The 18,015-nt window shown below is 34.7% G+C and overlaps 1 protein-coding gene across 1 annotated transcript in view; it reads left to right on the top strand.

Annotated features, from left to right (window-relative positions):
* luzp2 (leucine zipper protein 2) overlaps positions 1-18,015 on the top strand; it is a 173,599-nt gene that overhangs the window by 73,548 nt on the left and 82,036 nt on the right. The window contains exons 2-4 of the mRNA XM_032560118.1: positions 2,417-2,534; positions 7,249-7,319; positions 12,323-12,404. Of these exons, the coding sequence (XP_032416009.1) occupies positions 2,417-2,534; positions 7,249-7,319; positions 12,323-12,404 (271 nt within the window). The remainder of the gene's footprint in view (positions 1-2,416; positions 2,535-7,248; positions 7,320-12,322; positions 12,405-18,015) is intronic.

An 18,015-nucleotide genomic window follows, 5' to 3' on the forward strand; every position in this document is an offset into this window, starting at 1 on the left:
TGGATACCCAAGGGCCAATTCCATCGGGTAATGAATAATACGGCAGACTGGGAGGATTCTCTCACCCTATCTTCCCTCGTTGCATGAACCTGTAATAAATTTCCCGCCAATGCCATATGGTAGCAAGTCAAGTGTGGAATTTAGTACGTTGTGTTATTTATTTATTTCCCAGGTGTTGCTTTTCTGTTAGTGATTTATGTGTTATTGTGTATGATCTGCTGCTGGGATCTATGACACGGGGTGCAGAGGGTTTTTGGAAGAAAGCCCAGACTGAACTGAAGCCATGGATTCAGAATAATGTTTCAGATTCAGTGGCTCTATAAGCTCCATCCACAAGCGTTTTTGTTTTCTATTTTTATTCACAGGAAAAGGAAGCTCAGGCAAATTCTGGTTCACAAGAATGAGTTAAAAAAATAGGAAGTAAACAGAAATAAGTATTAGGAACATATATAAGTAATTTGCCAGTTTATCCACAAAGAAAAAAAAATAGAGACCCATTTAATCAGTTGTATGTTGGCTTTGAATGCCTTTTTAATTTTGATTTTGTTTAGTTATAAATAGGTTTTTGCTTGAATTTATTCAAGCAAAAGCTGACTGTATACTTCATACCTTTTTGACGCTAAGATAGAACTTCGAACTGCCATGTTGCTGAAACATACCATACACAGAAATCAAGGCAAATAATTATTATGAGTGGAGAAGGAGATGAACAAAATCAGACTAATTAGATATAGACTAATTTGTAAAAAAAAAAAAAAAAAAAGTATATTCTGCTTAGTGTGAAACCAAACCATATAGGGAATACATTTAAAGGGTTTTCTTACATCTTTAATGTTGGTGCCAATAAATGTGGGAGTGCTGTACATGTAAGCTTCCTGTTGTTTACCGAAGAGGTGGCTGAAGGATATTTCATGTCTCCTGACATTAACCATTGGAATCAGTTTAGTCAAATCTGTTAATTTTTGTGGGATTAAATTTACGTCTTAATGGTATTACACTTTTTTGTCATTCAGGTAATCACATCCTACGCGTCCCGTATAAAAAAAAAGTTGTTATCCATTTGTCTTTATTAAGCTATATAACGCTCAGATGAATCAGATATTTAATTGATTTCAGGAAGTAAACAGATTATTTAGTTTCTTTTCGATCTTCTTTCAGTTTTCTCTAGATATTAGAATTTAACCTTGGAACCCTCTCTACTTTCTTTTAGTTCCAATTGCATTGAAAGACACCATACCACAGGAATATAAAACTTCTACATAACCTTAATATGCATTTGTCCATGTAACCTGCTCATTTCCATCACAACATAGCCGACCTACCGCAGATTCTTTTGAAAATGTTGAAAGATTATATTACATAAGTGCCACAGCTCTCAAATGGCATGAATGATACACATGTGCATCACTGAAACAGAAACAATGGAACTCCAAGTTAAATATCACAGCAATCACACAATACTAACATCACTTAACCTCACATTAAATTATGCAGACTGCTTACTCATGTCAGTATTCTGAAACTACAGTTTAAGTCACCGTTCTCAATCTGAATAATTCAGTGAAAAAATATCTAACCAATTAGGAAACTCTTAGACCACTGATATTTTTTCCTTAAATTGTCAGTCGATAATTCAACATAAAAGAAATTAAAATAGATGGTGACAACACAGAAATTTCCCTGACTCCGATGAAGTATAATACTGTGAAGTTCGCCCTCTGATTCTTAGTATGTATGCATTATTTAGAGCAGGAGTTTATTAAAATTGATATACGCTTCAAAGAAATGACAGAACTTAACGTTCACAAAAGCTCTTTTGTTTCTAACATTTTGAGCAACATAACTTTTTTTTGTTGTTTTTTTTTTTCAAAAAACTGGCATACTATGCAACATAGTCTGAGCTTTAAACTCTGGTATTCTGGGTGTTTAAAAATTAAGTAACTCCTTTTTAGGTCAAACAACCATGAAAGGAAGTAAAGCTGCCTTCTATTAAAGCATTTAGGATTATTATAAGCTTGCTGGTTAGATATAGCAAAATAAACATGCTTAGTTATTCTCAATAGTTTTTGTTAAACATGTCTTGGCACAAAACATTTTAGTGCAGATCACTACACAATGTTCCATTTTTTGAAATAATTCTGTAAAATGTTGCAGTGTGACAGGTAATTGATCAATGACCCAGTGATTTGTATTTTACAGTTTGTTTTTTTAATTCAAGCTTCAGTAAATATAAAACAAAACAATACTTTTCTGCTGAACAGATACAAGTGTCTGTCTCTGTCTGATGTTCTTTTATTTTAAAAGTAAGTGTTTTACTGCAAGTTGAAACACGTCTATCTCTCAAGAGCTCTCTGATGATTGAATTTCCTCAGCTCATGGCAAACATTAAATCGTGAAATCTCTCTACTCTCGATAGACAAAGCTACGATGGTTTGGAGAAGAAGCTAAAAGAAGTCTTCAGTGAACGAAGCAGCATCTTGCATCAGCTCTCAAAGACATCAAAGGAATTGGACAGCATAAAAGGCAACCTTCAGGTGAGAAACATACTGCTTCTCTTTATAATTCAGCACAATGTTTCAGCTGGTAGTTTTGAGTTATAGGTCAAAGATGAAAAAAAAAAAAAATTCTGTCTTAGCTTTTTGATCATTATGCTGTAAGCCAAATGACTATTATCTAATCATATGTGAAGAGCTTTGCCTGAGCCAAAAGGTGAAGCTCTCAATTTAGCAATCGATCTATGACCCTACCCTGATCTATGGCCACAAGCTTTGGAAAGTGACTGAAAGAATTAGATTTCTGTGTCTGGGTTTTTGAGTTCAGAATACACACCATTACTACATATACAGCGTCACATAAAATGCTGTAGCCAATTAACGTGGATTTGGCATGCAGAAACACATAACAAATAAAAACTTCTTCAGAGCTACAACAGAAAGATTTTTCCACAATCTGTTCTTCAAAATTCTCCACACATTTCAAAAGGAAGTTTTAATTGAAATCATAAGCATTTAGCTTCAGTTTGTTTTTTTTTGTTTGTTTATTTGAAGTTGTAATTATTGATTCCGTCTTGTTCTTTAGATTTCATTGGATACTTGTACTTTTTTGTTGTTCTCCTAGGTTTAGTTTTTATTTTTGTTTGTTGTTGTTTACATCAGCTCTGTACAGTGTAAACTTCATAAATTTTGTATTTTATATGAGGGGTTTCCTTTGCCTCGGGTTCAGTTTTAAAAGCTCCAGATTGCAGCAGATAGCTAGCAGATTGCCACATCAGCATCTGCTAGCTCTTCCTGAATTATTAAATTATTGAATTTCCCAATCACCTCTTGCAGTTACGACGTTCCTCTGCTTTGCTTTGTCAGGAGAGTTGCACCACATAGTAATAGTTTAGTATCCGAATTCAGAGCATTCTCTGAAACTGAGTTTCATTTGTTATGAATGTCACCCATTTCCTGAAGTAAATAAATGACCAAATTTATGTCATCGTTCAGATGGGTTGAAAGTTGATATTCACTAGTTTTAAAACTTGATAGACATTTAATCAACATCAGATTATTCAATATTTATAATGACAGAATTAAGACATATATCTCAATAGCATTTCAATTTATTGTTAATAATCAGTGACCTCCAATGGCTTTTCAGTATATTTAGGAGCCTTATTAATTTTCAACATCTCAAACTACCACTCCTTATTTTGTCATGTTTTCAACAACAGTTATTGCATTTAGATGTATCAAACTATCATCAAAGTGTTAGGATTTGTTTTGGGTTTTGTTATTAGTGTTCATTAGTTTTTTATGTTTTTTTTGTTTTTTTCTGGTTTGCTTCTGTTTTTACTTCAGTTTGTTCTTTCACAGTTGTACCTCCATTTAATTTCAAAGTTGTTTTTTAATCACCCTAGAGGAAGTTTACTAAGTCATGACGTAATCGTCAGTGCTTTTCTGAGTTATTTGAAGACTTTGTAATTTTAGTATGCAAAATTTTGACTTTGATGAAAGTAAAATAAAAGCTGACACCATGTTCAGGATGTATCCCGCCTCTTGCACAGCAACTTTGTAAGGGCAAGATGGGATAAATTATAAACAAATGGATGCGTATTCTTAATATTCTATCACTTAACAAACAAAAACCTTATAAGTTTAGTCTGATTTCATATCCTGCAGGAAAGAAAAGGATATATACGTTGGTATAAAAAAACGTTGGTATAAAAAAACCTTGGACACTTTAAAATTGCTCAGTATTCAGATGTTAAAGTGTTCTGAGAATTTTTGCATAACGCAATTATCTCACTTTCAGATACCAAATTCTGGTAATTATTTAAGACTAAGTTCATTACCTGAAGTAAATGGAAATTAATTCATATAATCAGGTAATTTAATTATGTCACATTTTTCAGTCACAGTGATCAAATCAAAAACGTTTGTGGAAAAGATGCCACCTACCTTGATAAGTAGACCATGGTTCTCTTACTGTTGATGTTTTAAAATTTTCTGGCATAATTAATACCCAGCGAAGAATAGTCCATTTGGAATTGTGTGTATTTCCAGCTCCACTGTGTGTTTTTCATATGTCTGTTAAAAGTTGTTAAGCCTCAGGTCGTCTGGCCACCATCATTGAGGACACAGGTTTTGATGTGTGTTCACTCCAGGCAAGCAGAGCTGGCACCCATCTTTGCCCGGGGACCTGCTCCTGCATGTTGGCAGGGCAGAGGTTGGGCAAAGGAAACCCCTCATATTTGGGCGGTGGAACAAATCTATGCTTTAGAGCTAAGGATCCATCTCCATAAATATCATTAACTTTTCAAACAAAATCAACGTCAGCAGAATAAAGCAGTGCTACGTTTCTTCAAAAGACAAAGGAGCGAATGCTTATCTTTCTAACAAGTTGCCCTCTAGGTCCAGGTCAGCAACCTCAATAATTAAACTTTCCGTGACGAGGGGGATTTTTGCTTGGCAGCATGCCCTAGTGATGTTGTTAAGAAGTTAATTCTGAGTTCAAAGCAGTTTTGATGTTGTCACGTTTTCTTAGTGTTATCTGCAATATAAAATATGACTGAACATTATTAACCAGTTATGTAGACTGAATAAGCTCTAATGACTCTAGAGAAGATTGTATGCAGTGAATTTTATATTCATAATACAATGATGTTAGGAGATGATTTACAACCCTCCTGTGATATAATTCAAACATGCTGTTTGTTTAAAATATCATCCATTAAACTACCTAATAGGCTTTAATACAAGACTATTCTTTAAGAGTGAAACTGGGTACTGGTTTGCTTAAACAAGTATTTTTTTTTACCTGCAGATAATTACTGAACTCTGACTGACATTATTTAAGACTAAAACTTATTCAGTACTTTTGGAAAGGCCATAGTCTTCAAGAATAATTGCCTCTGTTTTTAATTCAGTTTGGTGGAAAAGGATGTGGTGTTATGCAATTTGTATTTTACCGGTCTTAATGAGAGTTATGTGTTACTCTGTTTTGTATTTGCATCTCAAATGTTTTATAATATTATTCATGCTATTTATTTAACTAAAAGCATGCCTCGATAATATTCCAAATTAGCTAAAATTCTCAGGAGCAGTTGTTTAGTTGTCCCTATACAAATAAGCTGAGAAATTAAACTATTTTAACAGAAAATAAAGGTTTGTGCTTATTTTTAAAGGTGAAAATACACAATTTTACCTCTCTTTAATGTCTTAATTAACAGTTTAAAGTTGTGATGTTATGAAAGCATTTTTTGAGCAATGTACAAAAGAAAAACAAACAAACAAAAAACATATAAGTGTCTCTTCACCAGTTTGGCATTATCTAGAGGCTTTGGATGGGAGCATATGTCCTCTCTGCTATTGGATAGACACATCCATAACAACCAACCTGTCAAAGCAAAGATGCCACAGTAAAAGCTTTAATGGGGTACTTTTATAACGGAATCCAAGATGATTGCAGCAGATCCATTAAATCCGCCAAACTGTGTTGCTCTGCTTGAACCAGAAATTTTTTCCAGTAAAATCTCACAATTGTCGGGTCGTCCCAAGATCTAAGGATTATTGAAGCTTTATCAAAACCTTGAAATTCGTGTGATTTTCTTCAATCAACTCTAAGTAAATCGTGCAGTGTGTGGGGATGTTTCCTCTGATAAAAATAGGCCACTGCCACCAGGAGTAATGGAGCCTGTATGTGGTCTGCAAAAGATGTTTATGAAGGACTTATAAATCAAACACCCAACTAAGTACACTTATTCAAGATCAACTTGGCCTTGCTTGTAAACAGAAATGAGAACAGATGGCAGGAGCAAGAGACAGAGACAAAAAGTTGTTTTTTAAGTTGGACGGTTTCCAGCAGTCTTCAGTCTGCACATTAAGATGGGGTGCCACCTTTGTGGGTCATGCTGTATATAAGCTCAGTCAGACTGTGGTATTTGGAGGTCATTTCAATGACTGTGATATTATTTAGGTTGGTGTGTCGAAGTCTTTATGGCATGTAGCGCATGTGACTCAAAACGTCCCCACCAGAACATTACACAGAAATTAATCAGCTATATTCATTTAGAAATAATTGCAATGACTGATGTGGTTGTTCTGGTAACCACTGTCATCAGCATCTGTTTGCTTGAATTTTTATATTTTTCTATCAATATCGTTAGCATAGTTTTGTATGCTCTGGGTGCATTGGTTCTCCTCCTTTGGGAGAGAAAAAAAAGACAGTTTCTATTGACTCGTGTTAATTAGCACAGACTTTCAAGCATATTTTAAAAACAAACTCTCCCTTTGATTCCAGATTTCCCCCAGAAGTCTGTGCTTCTCGGCTCCACTCTCAACTAATATAAGATCTCAAAGGGCTTTTGGGGCAATCAAATATATCACTAATTACTAATTACCCATCAGGAATCTGGTTAGCCACCAGCAGAAACCAATCTGTGCATCTGTGTGTGCACTCATTAGGACATTCATCAACAGATTGTTAAAAGCAATACAATTTAGAAAAGGGACATCAACAGGATTCCACATCTGTTGGACATTATTTTAATACTTTTCTCAATAATTGTATCATTTCAGATCATTTTCACACCGACTGGATTTGAGTCCATCTTTGCTAAATCCCTGGGAATTGTAGGAAACATGTACTAAACAGAGCCAGTTCAAATGTCTTTGTTTGTCCTTGTTTGACGCTTTGAATTGCCATGCAATATAGAAAACTGTGCCTTTGCTTGACGAAAAAATAGTGTCTTTTGTTTTCTTTCAGTCCCTGAAAAATGACGAGTCAGTGGCCAAGAAGGATGTGCAAAGGATTCTGGAGCTCAGCCACAAACAAAGGTAAAACTGGGCACCACGGATGATTTAGAAAGGAGATCTTGATCATTGTCTCCTAATTTGCAATGTGTTCTGCTATGATTTGCAAAATTGTGTTTATATTTATCAATAAAATAATAACACGACAAATTAGGTAGATTTTAAGAGTTTGAGGCTATTTTTCTGGTATTTTATTTAAAAACTCTAAAGGAAGTTTCAGTTTGTATATATACTGTATATATATATATATATGCAAAAAGACATAAAAAAAAGTCTGAACCCATCCTCATAAATGGCTTCCTGTCAATTTGTCATATGACACCTGTTTCATATGTTTCTTTTGTCTAACCATTGTTTTTATGTACTTAAGCAGCCTGTAAGAATTAACTTGTGTCAACTCAGTGGATGTCTTTAGTTTGCTTTTAACAGAAGCCCTGAAACACTGTTCCACAGAAGAGGGATTTATAGAAAAATAATATTTTACCATGGGAATAACAGGACACATGAGTGATCTGGAGGGCTTGAGTGATAGAAGTAACCCTGATAAATAGGGTGAGTGATGTTTATCCTTTTGAGTCCCTTGACTGTTTCCCCAAAGTTATTCCTCCATATCCTTTGGCTGTTTATGCAAATTACAAAAATTTGATCTTTTTTTTTATTATTAGATTTTTGATTATTAGATTGATAGACTCTTTAAAAAGTAATGAAACTAAATAGAGGATTTTGTGTCCCATTCAAAATGCAGTTTTGTAGTACATTACTATTGCAGTTTGATTTTGTTTTATGTTTTGGTCTTTATGTAGAATCCCTTCAAATTGTCAAGCTTGTTTGTCCTCAAACAAGTTAGGATATTTTTTAAGTACTGTAACCAAATTACATGTATGTGATAAAACATTTACATTTTGATGGATTTTAAGCACTTTTTCACAAACAATATAAATCCATCAGGATCCATATTGCTCACAATTTTTCCAAGATCTTACATTTCTATTGATTGGACTTCTGATCACAGTTGAGTCTACTCTTATTAAATATGAGACATTAGGACAGCTGAAAAAAAATAACCATGAATCCCCTCTTACTGGTGGAGGCTATTTACATGAAAAATGTTTTAAAAGACTGTGATTGAATTATATAACAAAATGTGTCAGAGCTGATTCTAAGCAACCCCAACAAAGTGATGCTTGGTCATCACAGAACATCCTGTAAAAGATCAATTGTTTTTTTTCCATTTTTTGATTTGTATATAATTGAAGATGCAAAAGTACAAAATTATGAAGTGGGCGAAACAACCAGCTTCCATAATGAAGTGACAGACTCTCCTAGCAACCTTTAGAACATCCTTCATTCAGTCGGTGGTTTTGTCTGGTTTCCACTGAGTTATCTGATTTGGTTTTCAGGTTTTGGAGTAGTAACAGTAATTTTGAAGCATGTTGGCTTTTTCCAATTTTCAGTGAAAAACGATGCCAACAAAACAGTACATTTACAAAATCTGATTTTCTTTAGTTGAATGATGAATGTTACATGTTAAACATAAATTTTAAAGTTACAGAATCTTTTTAATGAGATTTGTGTATTTCATTTCCCTAAGCTTACAATATGAATCTAAATATGAATTGAAAAAAAAGCTTTCAACTACATACAGTAGTTGATGCTGTTGACTGTAATTGATGGTCTGGTCTAGTTTATTTATGGTAGATAAAGAAGCAAGCAGGAGTTGAAAAATAATAAACTAACTAGTGTACATAAAAAATGATTATTCAGTCTTTATTCCCCCAACATATGAGAAGTCATCTGTGATTTAGGGGGCTTTTTTTTTTTTACCAGTTAGGATTGTCTGATTAATGAAGTGTGTAATGAGTCTGTTTATGATTAGGAATCACTTGTCACCTCATATGCTCTCTGAAAAGCTATAGAAGTCTTGTGAGCAAGATCTTGATCGCCAATCAATAGTCCATCACATGGCAGCTCTCACATGTCATCAAGCTAAAAACTATAAAGCAGCAGTTTGGATCAGTGTTGCTTACCTAGCATTTTGGAAGGCATAGTTTTTTTCAGGGTGTTATTAATCCACCTTTGGATTTCCACGGCTGCCAAGAGCAATTACTTGCTGACTCCATTATGGCAGATGCAGACAGGTGATTCATTGCAAGTCATTTATTTCTGACATCTCTTAACAGAGATTTGATTGCTTTCTGAAAATAATTTTACCCCAAACTGTGACAGAACAGTCACAGTTTGGGGATGTTTTCCAACAGAAAAGACACTCATGGTTGGAACATAACATTCCATGTTTTGATTATTAACAATTAACTCGACTATGATTGAACCTACTATAAAAACATGTGCTATTTGCTCACTAGAGTGATGTGTATCCCTTTTGTCAGCGTAGGCAATGTTTTGCTTGTTTGTGCCTCAAACTGTTTCCTTGTCTTAGATACTGGCATATATATTATACTGATTACTCTAAAGAAAAAATGGTTTACTGGTCTTGCGCTAAAAGACAAGAGCATTGGCATCTGAAATATGTGTGCATCAAGATCCTTTACAAAGTGACTGTTGCTGTTATCTTGAAAGATACTGCAGATTCATTACACCACTTTTTCCCTATGCCTTATGTACTTTTAAGTTTAAAGCCATGTTTAGAAATATTAGCAGACTCTTTGAATTTAACCTGGCTGCCTCTTGTGATGTGATTTCTACAAGCATTTTTTAAAAGCACAGATTCACATCACCAGCCTACTTAATATATAATTCATTGTGCTTTGCTGTTATCTGTGCACGGGAAAACCAAACAGTACAGAAATAGCCTCAGCATTATAACACCCATTTACATTTATGCTAGATGTATAATAAATGCAAAAATAGTTTTCACACAGCAGGCTAAAAAATCTGTGGGGCATTCCAGAGAATACATAAAATGTCATTGGAAAAAGCAAAAATCAAGTATCTTTCAAAAGTGTCTAAATTCACATATCATTAACCAGGGTTTTTAATGCAAACTGAGCTCAGTGCTCAGTGTTGGCATCATGTAAATGATGGGCGTAGTTCATGACAACAAGAACTGGGTTGAATATATTCTTTTCAGCTCAAAAAGAAGTGGAAAAAAGATTATTTATAAGACTTTGCATTGTAGACCCCTTTTAAACATTTCTTACAACCACAAACCTCAATAAATAAAACTTCAATGTAATTTCCTAGAGATTTTGTATTCTCAAATAAAATGACGTAAATAACAATTGTGAGGTTTAACTCCCCACGCCAAAGAAGCAATTTCCACAATGCATAATTCTGCCAACATGCCAACTTACCAAGTGGAAGCTTTGTCCAAGATGAGGTGCAGAGTTAATTTTCTGCCACACATATATTTATTACATGTTGACTAAAAATCTTTGTTTTGCTTTCATTTCATCTGAGCTTTGTTCCATACAATGATTATGGCAAACTGCAGTCAGGATCTATTAAGGGTGCTTTTGCTTTCTTCTTGCCAGTTAATGAAGGGCCTGTTACGGCCCCTGGTATAAAACTTATGAACCACTTTGTGCTCAAACATAGTGTTTATTATGGAAATTCTGTTCCCAGCAACAAGTCTATCATTAGAATATTGCTTGGGTTCTGGTCAGAAACTCCAAAAAGGCCTGGAAATCTGAACTGCTGTTCTATGCATTGGTGCAGATAACTTTCAGAATCTTGCTTCTTGCAACCTGAAGTTGCAAAGAGGCAACCCTGTTGCTTAATCAAGACACTCACATAGGGGAATATGAGCATCCCCACCCCACCTGACACCTCTCTCCCTGGGCAGCTTCGGAGTAGGAGTGAGTCCAGCTCCTCTCCTGGAGTTTGATTTCAGAGCTCAAGCTGTGAGTCCTGTTATTTCCTGCTGGGACTACTCAACCCGACACAACAACTCTGGCACCTCAGTGAGGTGAAATTCCATGTCCTAAAACCAGATTATGCTGCCAGCACAATAAGCATAGCCAACATTCAGAACCTTTGCTTCTTCCAACCTGAAGTCACAAAGGGGCATATGTCTTGCTCACTGTAGAAAACTCAATCAAGACACTCAGCTGGGGGCTGAGAATCCCCACCACGCTTTTGCTTGTCATTCAACTTGCATGGCAACTGATCCATTCTTACCTGCATGTGGTGACCCACATAGAGGGGACTTCCTGTATATTCTTCAGGCTGAGCCCCAAGAGTCAAAGCCTGGCTCCAGAAGAGTGGCCCAGACTCCCTAATCCGAATAAGGTTTGCCTCTTGTTCTTATCATCTGTCTTATTGGAATCCATAAAAGCACCAGGACACGTTAAGAAGAAAAAAAGAAGAAACACTGCTCTTAATTTTAAAGTGTAAGCTTTTGATTTTTGGTTGGTAAGATCCTTGGAAATCAGGATGCAGAAAAAAAAATAAAAGGGCTGAATAGTTATGCATGACATACACTTCAGGGTTTATTTGTAATAACATTTGAAAATGTTCATTCTTTTCTTTCCTGTTTGGCATTGTGCTACTTTTTGCTGCTCTAAAAAAACTGAGACAAATACACTTTAATTTCTTGCTTTACTATAAAAAAATGTATAAACATTCAGAGGTTTTGAACTCTTTTGCTAGACAGTGTAAGAAAACCAAATAGTAAATATGTATTTTGAGCAGAGAAAACATTCATTTGTTTTGATATGCACAAATGTCAAAAGCAGTTCATGCCTCAACTGTTTGCACTTTTACTAGTTAGGAAAAGTACTGCAAAATGCTGATTTTTCTTCCCCAAAGATTGATAAACACTAATTAAGGAAATCTACCAATATTAAAATCATTGTGATTAAATTAGCTTAAATCAAGTGTTGTTTTTTTTCTTTTCTACAAAATAAAAACTATTTTATTGTGACTAGTATTTGTTTCTACACAAAAATCTATTTTCTCTCAAAGGAGTGTGCTTTAGAAAACCATTCAGAGGTAGTGTAGTAAAGGGCTCGGAGAGTGTAAGGACGATGTGCTAACAGGGTGTTTCTCACTTCCCTGCCACTTGACAGAGAGGAGATGAAGTCCCTCCAGGCAGCCCTGCAGAAGCAGCTGGATGAGGCAAATGAGAAAGCTGAAAAGCAGCAGGCCACGGTAAGACAGAGATGACCTCACCATCAGCGCTCGGTCTCCTCTAACCAGCCCCGTCACCTGTCACACAGCCCCCCTTGGTGATCGACGCTCATTACGCAGCAGCTGGCTTTTTCTTCCGTCTCACAACTTCAAACTGAAACTCTGACACAGCAGGAGAAAACCTTTTGCCACATCTTATTTGTTTGATTACAATTCTGAAACCCTGATCTAATGTGTATATTGTGATATAAGATAATGGAAAGAAGCAAAAGTTTTAATTTAAATAGATGGTCGTGTGACTTTTTTCAGTAACTTGCTGAACAAAGTTTCTTTTCTTTAGATAATCAGATCTTCACTGATTTTAAATGTATCTTGTTACTTGTAGCAAATGACACCATTACTTTAAACCACATTCTTAGGTCATTAGATATGCAGAGAATACACTGCCATTATTCAGAGGGAAGTGAAGAGTGACCATACATAATTTAGGTTGTAAAATAATATTACAGATGGACGGTTTTTGCTGTTTATTTCATTTCTTTTAAGTATTGAAATGGAGTTAATAGTGTGCTTATCCAAATATTTCATAATTGCTAAAACTACACAGACTTTAAATAAAAAAGTCAAATTCATTCATAAAGGTAATTTATTTTCTTATATAGTTTATAATTTCTAAATACTATAAATACTGATACATTGATTTTCCCTTTAACTACCAAAATTGAAGACAAACACAATTTTAAGTAGAATAAACAAAGATAAATGTAAGCAATACTATTCATTCCTATTTTGGATTTATAAGAAGAAGTCACTAAAGTACTGACTCACTTTCAGGTAATTAGTGTTCCAGCTCCTTCTTGTGATGTAAAGACTTATCTGGTTATTGATATTGCAACTATAGGAGACAGTTACTAGAAATCAATACAGATATTTTTAAAAGTATATCTTTGAATCTACATCATGTAGATTAAGATATCTACATGAAGTAGGTTATAGGCTATCATCTACCTCAGGTTATATTTAAGATATTCTTGATTTTGCAAGATTGGCTGTGATCAGGTACAGGTGTGATGTTTGAAACTCTACTCAGCCTTTGTGTCCATTCATGACTTAATAAGAGGGAGATTGTGTTTTTCACCTATTGTCTGTTTAATTTGAATAGTTATTTTACTTTCCCAAAATAAATCATTCGGACAATGTTTTTTTTTTTTTAATGATTAGTCATATTATCTTTGTCTGATATTAACCTTTGCTTGATGATCTGGAACCTACACATGTGACAGAAAACATACAAAACTGTTAAGGTGCAAATACCTTGTAATTTAATCTTGATGTCATATCAGCAAGGACGAATTTTACATAAGTCATTTAAATTCTAAATTATTAGTTTTGACTTCCAGCTTTTGCAAATAGATTGATTTGCATTTATACAATACCTGTAATAATAAGCTCTCACATTTTCAGTCAAATAAATACTTTCTGTGTAACTTACTTACCTCCACAAATCCTTCTCACTACTTAAATAAAAAAGTATATCTGCTGTAAATTGGACTGCAGCACTGACTCACTGCATACTAGTGGTTTGGTACTAAAAAGAAAAGAGGCTACTTCAGTACTGACTCACCCCCAATTATTCAAAGATTCGACTTGTTCTTGTTATGTAAAGATAGTTTAAGGCATTTATGTCTTTACAACAGTAGGCAGTCTTCCTTTGCCTCATATTTTATGCCAAGGCCTTCAGTTATCCTGAGAAAATACACAACCGCATTTTGAAACACTCTTTTCCTCTAGTGAAAGTGAATGTATTGGTTTTTCTCTTTTGTAGCCTGAAAGTCTGACACAAAGAGAGAGATCTGACACCTGACTTACATGTTTTATCCAAGATAAAGAGATTTATGAGCTGTCAGAAACACTGAACATAGCTGATGCTAAAGGGTGACACAAGCTTGCCTCCTAAAGTCATGCATTACCCCTTTAACCTTTTTGTGAGTAATCACTGCCATGGCACAATCTCTTCCACCCAGCCAGCCAATAAGTGAGTTCTTGGAACGTCTGGGTGGCTTCTCCAATTTATCATGTAAAAATTTTAAATTGCATGGCATAAGTTGTGGGTTAGAATGTCAAGTCTTCACTGATGTGGATGCTGAAACATGCTCTCTTCCACTTTTACATTACCTTCAAACATTTTTTTTTCTGCCCCGAACATAGAAATTACTATCTTAAATAACTGCCTCTTACCATTTAGATGCCAATAAAATAGTTGCCAACTAAGGATGAAAGCACTCTCTGTTGTACCAGTTTATGTTCCTTGTTTGCTGCTTTGACCTATGTCAGAAACACCACTGTGGCTTTGATTGGGTGTTTTATTTCTTACTTTATATGTAATTTCTTCCCAGTCAGTCAGAACTGAAGTAGTGTAAATTTTCATGATTACAGTTATAGGATTAGAATAAAATCCTCTTGTCAGGATGAAATAAATACCCTGCTATTTAGCTCAATTATATGGTAAACTGTTTGTGCCTTGTGTTTGAAAAATGAAGGTCATTCTAATCAGTTTCACATATTTACCCTCTGTATTTGTTCTAAGAAATGCACTCATGACAGCAGACACACTGGCTCAATACTTAGATGCATTTTATTAGCATCATCGAAGTCCCACAAGTACAATATTCCTGATCAGTATGTTAGACATTGTCAACAAAGTGAAAAAAATGTATAAGTGCTACAAACATTTCCTAATTTATAAAAAGAATCTACAATTTATACGCAAATGTCTAAAACTTAGTAATTAAAACAATAGCCTTTGAACTTCATATTCAAAATGAGGTTTATTTTGTGCTGTTTATTCCTTTAAAACCCAATGCCAGTATTTTTCTTGTTGCTGTTTTTCTAACCATCCCCTCAGGCTGTGGCAGTGAGTGAAAGGCTCAAACATGAACCTCGATGTTATCATGTGCTGCTTGGGGATGTGAGTCAACTGGCAAGACTTAGTTTACTATTCCCTGGGGTGTATACCTGGCATGAGGTCACCAGCCCTATGAATCTTTTCCTTTTTGTCCCCGAGACTATCTTGACGACCTCTCCCAAGGACACACAACACTTGGGAAAGCAAAAATGCTCTTTTAGAATGGAAAAAAAAACCAGACAAACTCCAAACTCAGCCTATCTGTCTTATACACACACACCAAATGTATTTGTTTGGTTGCCCATGGCAGGAATTTGCCATCTGCAGTTGGTGTTTGAACTTCCATTTGGCTGAAATAAACACATACTCACAGGGCTCATGCCTGTACCAGGAAAGCATGCTGAGCTGTTGACAAAAGGATTGCCAAAAACAAAGATATCACTCTGCCGTAATAAAAATATAAGCCAATAAGTCGGGCACTGTGAGCAAATCGGGAATAAATGCATCAATGTATCACATTTCTGGAAGTCTGCACTCAAACATACCTACAATCTACACACAGCACTAACGAGTGAAATGTCTTATGTGGAAATATCTTAAAATTAAAAGAGCCTTTAAATTGAGATGAATGGATATCTAAATACTTATAGACTAAATATTTTCTGTCCTCTTTGATAAGATTGTGTTAGCATCTTGACATGCAATATTTGCCGACTTTGTCTCTGCAAAACTTCTCCAAATGTGTCAGATTATAAGGACCTATAGTCCACAGCACTTTTGAGATCATCTGTCAGATATAGTTCTAGGCCACTTTAAAATCTGTATTTTCTACTTTTGTCAGTTTGAACCCATGCTTGAACTCACATTAATACTAAAAAGTAAAATCCATCTTCATTTTCAACTTTCTAGGGGACAAATGAAGGTTTCAAGTCAAAATGAGATCTACTTGCATCTGGATATGGGAAGTGTTATTTTTGGACTAAACTTACAGTATATTCTGGAATTTGGATGAAAGATTTAAGTTTTGTTTCATTAAACTTAAATGTTTTTTGTTATTTTTGTTTTTATATAAATATCTTTGGGGCAGTGCTTGATACTGTGATGTTGGAAAGCATGTTTAATTCCCCTCAATTAGTGCAACATTTACAAGGAAAATCTGTTAGTGAATGTAACACCTGTAGAGAGTATTAGGAGAATACCCATTTAAAATCTTGCCAAAGCATCTCTACTGATGCTAAATAACTGAGATGAAAGCATTTTGGGATGCCTTCTCCCTCACTAGAAAAACAAGTCTCTATATAACTGGTCGCAATCTCCATGCCAATAGTCACTGAGTTGAGATTTTTTGTCAAATGATTCTCAGATCTCCACTCTTAGAGTCTGAACTTCATCCCTAAACATGTCAATTCTCCCACAGTTAGGATGTTCTACCAATGCCAGAAGGACACACAAAACTGCATTGGCTTATTACAAATTGAGGAATGGACACTGAAAAACATTTAAAATAAACTAAGAGACAATTCCACAGAAGTGTGTAAACAAAGAAGGCTGAATTCTAATGTTAATTTGAATCTCAATTTAACAAAATATCAATAGAAAGGTGTTTAATATATTTTTCTATCTTGGATAGTGTTTTCTTTTTCATTTAATTTGTACAAATAAAAATCACAGTAAAGTTTGAAATGACTTATTATGTCAGTTTTATTACATTGTATCACAGGTGTTTAGCTTTTTCTATCCCTGTCACTGTTTTTATATTCACTTTTATATACAACTGCAAACATGTTCATGCTTGTATGAGCATGTGTGATGTCAGTAATTCAAATGTATTTCTCATTGTGCTTCTGCTGAACACAATCAGCAATTAAGAGGCCGTGTCACAATCAATTTTATGAAACAACAGTTAGCGCTCGAATGTAGTGCTCTCTCTATCTTTGTATTTTTAGAGACAGTGACAGTGACATTTGATGTAATTTTGACCTGTGTAGCAATGTGAGTCAACTGGTAAGGTCTGGACTTATTCACTGGAAAAAAAAAACAATCAACTAAAATATAGAAGCATTTCTGTTTCTTTCTACTCATAAATTTTCATGGTTGTTTTAGTGCCTACAGTAAATCTATAGTATTTGATTCCAGTTAGTTTCTTTTTTTTTTTTTTTTTTTAATATTACTTGCAGCAAATGTGTAATGAAGCAAATGTGTGGTAATCTGGAGCTAAAACTGTTCTCCCCAAAGGCATGAGTAATTTTTGCTATAGGCTAGACTACAAAGCTGTTTAAGAAGATTAGTAATATTTTTTTCTGATTCTTTGTGACCCATTTTTAATCGGTCTATGTTGTCATTGTGTGGCAGTTCAGTAGCATTTTTTTTTTTGTTTCTTTTTTTCTTTTGTTTGACAAAAGCATTCTAATGTGAATGTGAGAGGATTTGTTTCCCACTGGAGCATCTAAAAAAGAAGTTAAAGCCTTAGATTTAAAAATATAACTATTCAGCATCATGAAAAACTTCTTTTGTTTTTTCTTTTGTCTGAAGAATCTGTCTCTTAGACATTTGTTTTAAGTTTCCGCACACAATAATTAAATCTTTATTATATGAACTCACATTTGGGATAGAGAATTTATTATCACTGCTTTCCATTTAATTGCTTGTGCATTTTGCCTTGTTCCCTGACTAAAAAGATACACACTTAGACGCTGTTTGCTTCTCTGATTGTGTTCCTTGTTCCTC

This window comes from Xiphophorus hellerii, chromosome 4 (assembly GCF_003331165.1).
Source record: "Xiphophorus hellerii strain 12219 chromosome 4, Xiphophorus_hellerii-4.1, whole genome shotgun sequence".
NCBI classification, from domain to species: domain Eukaryota; kingdom Metazoa; phylum Chordata; class Actinopteri; order Cyprinodontiformes; family Poeciliidae; genus Xiphophorus; species Xiphophorus hellerii.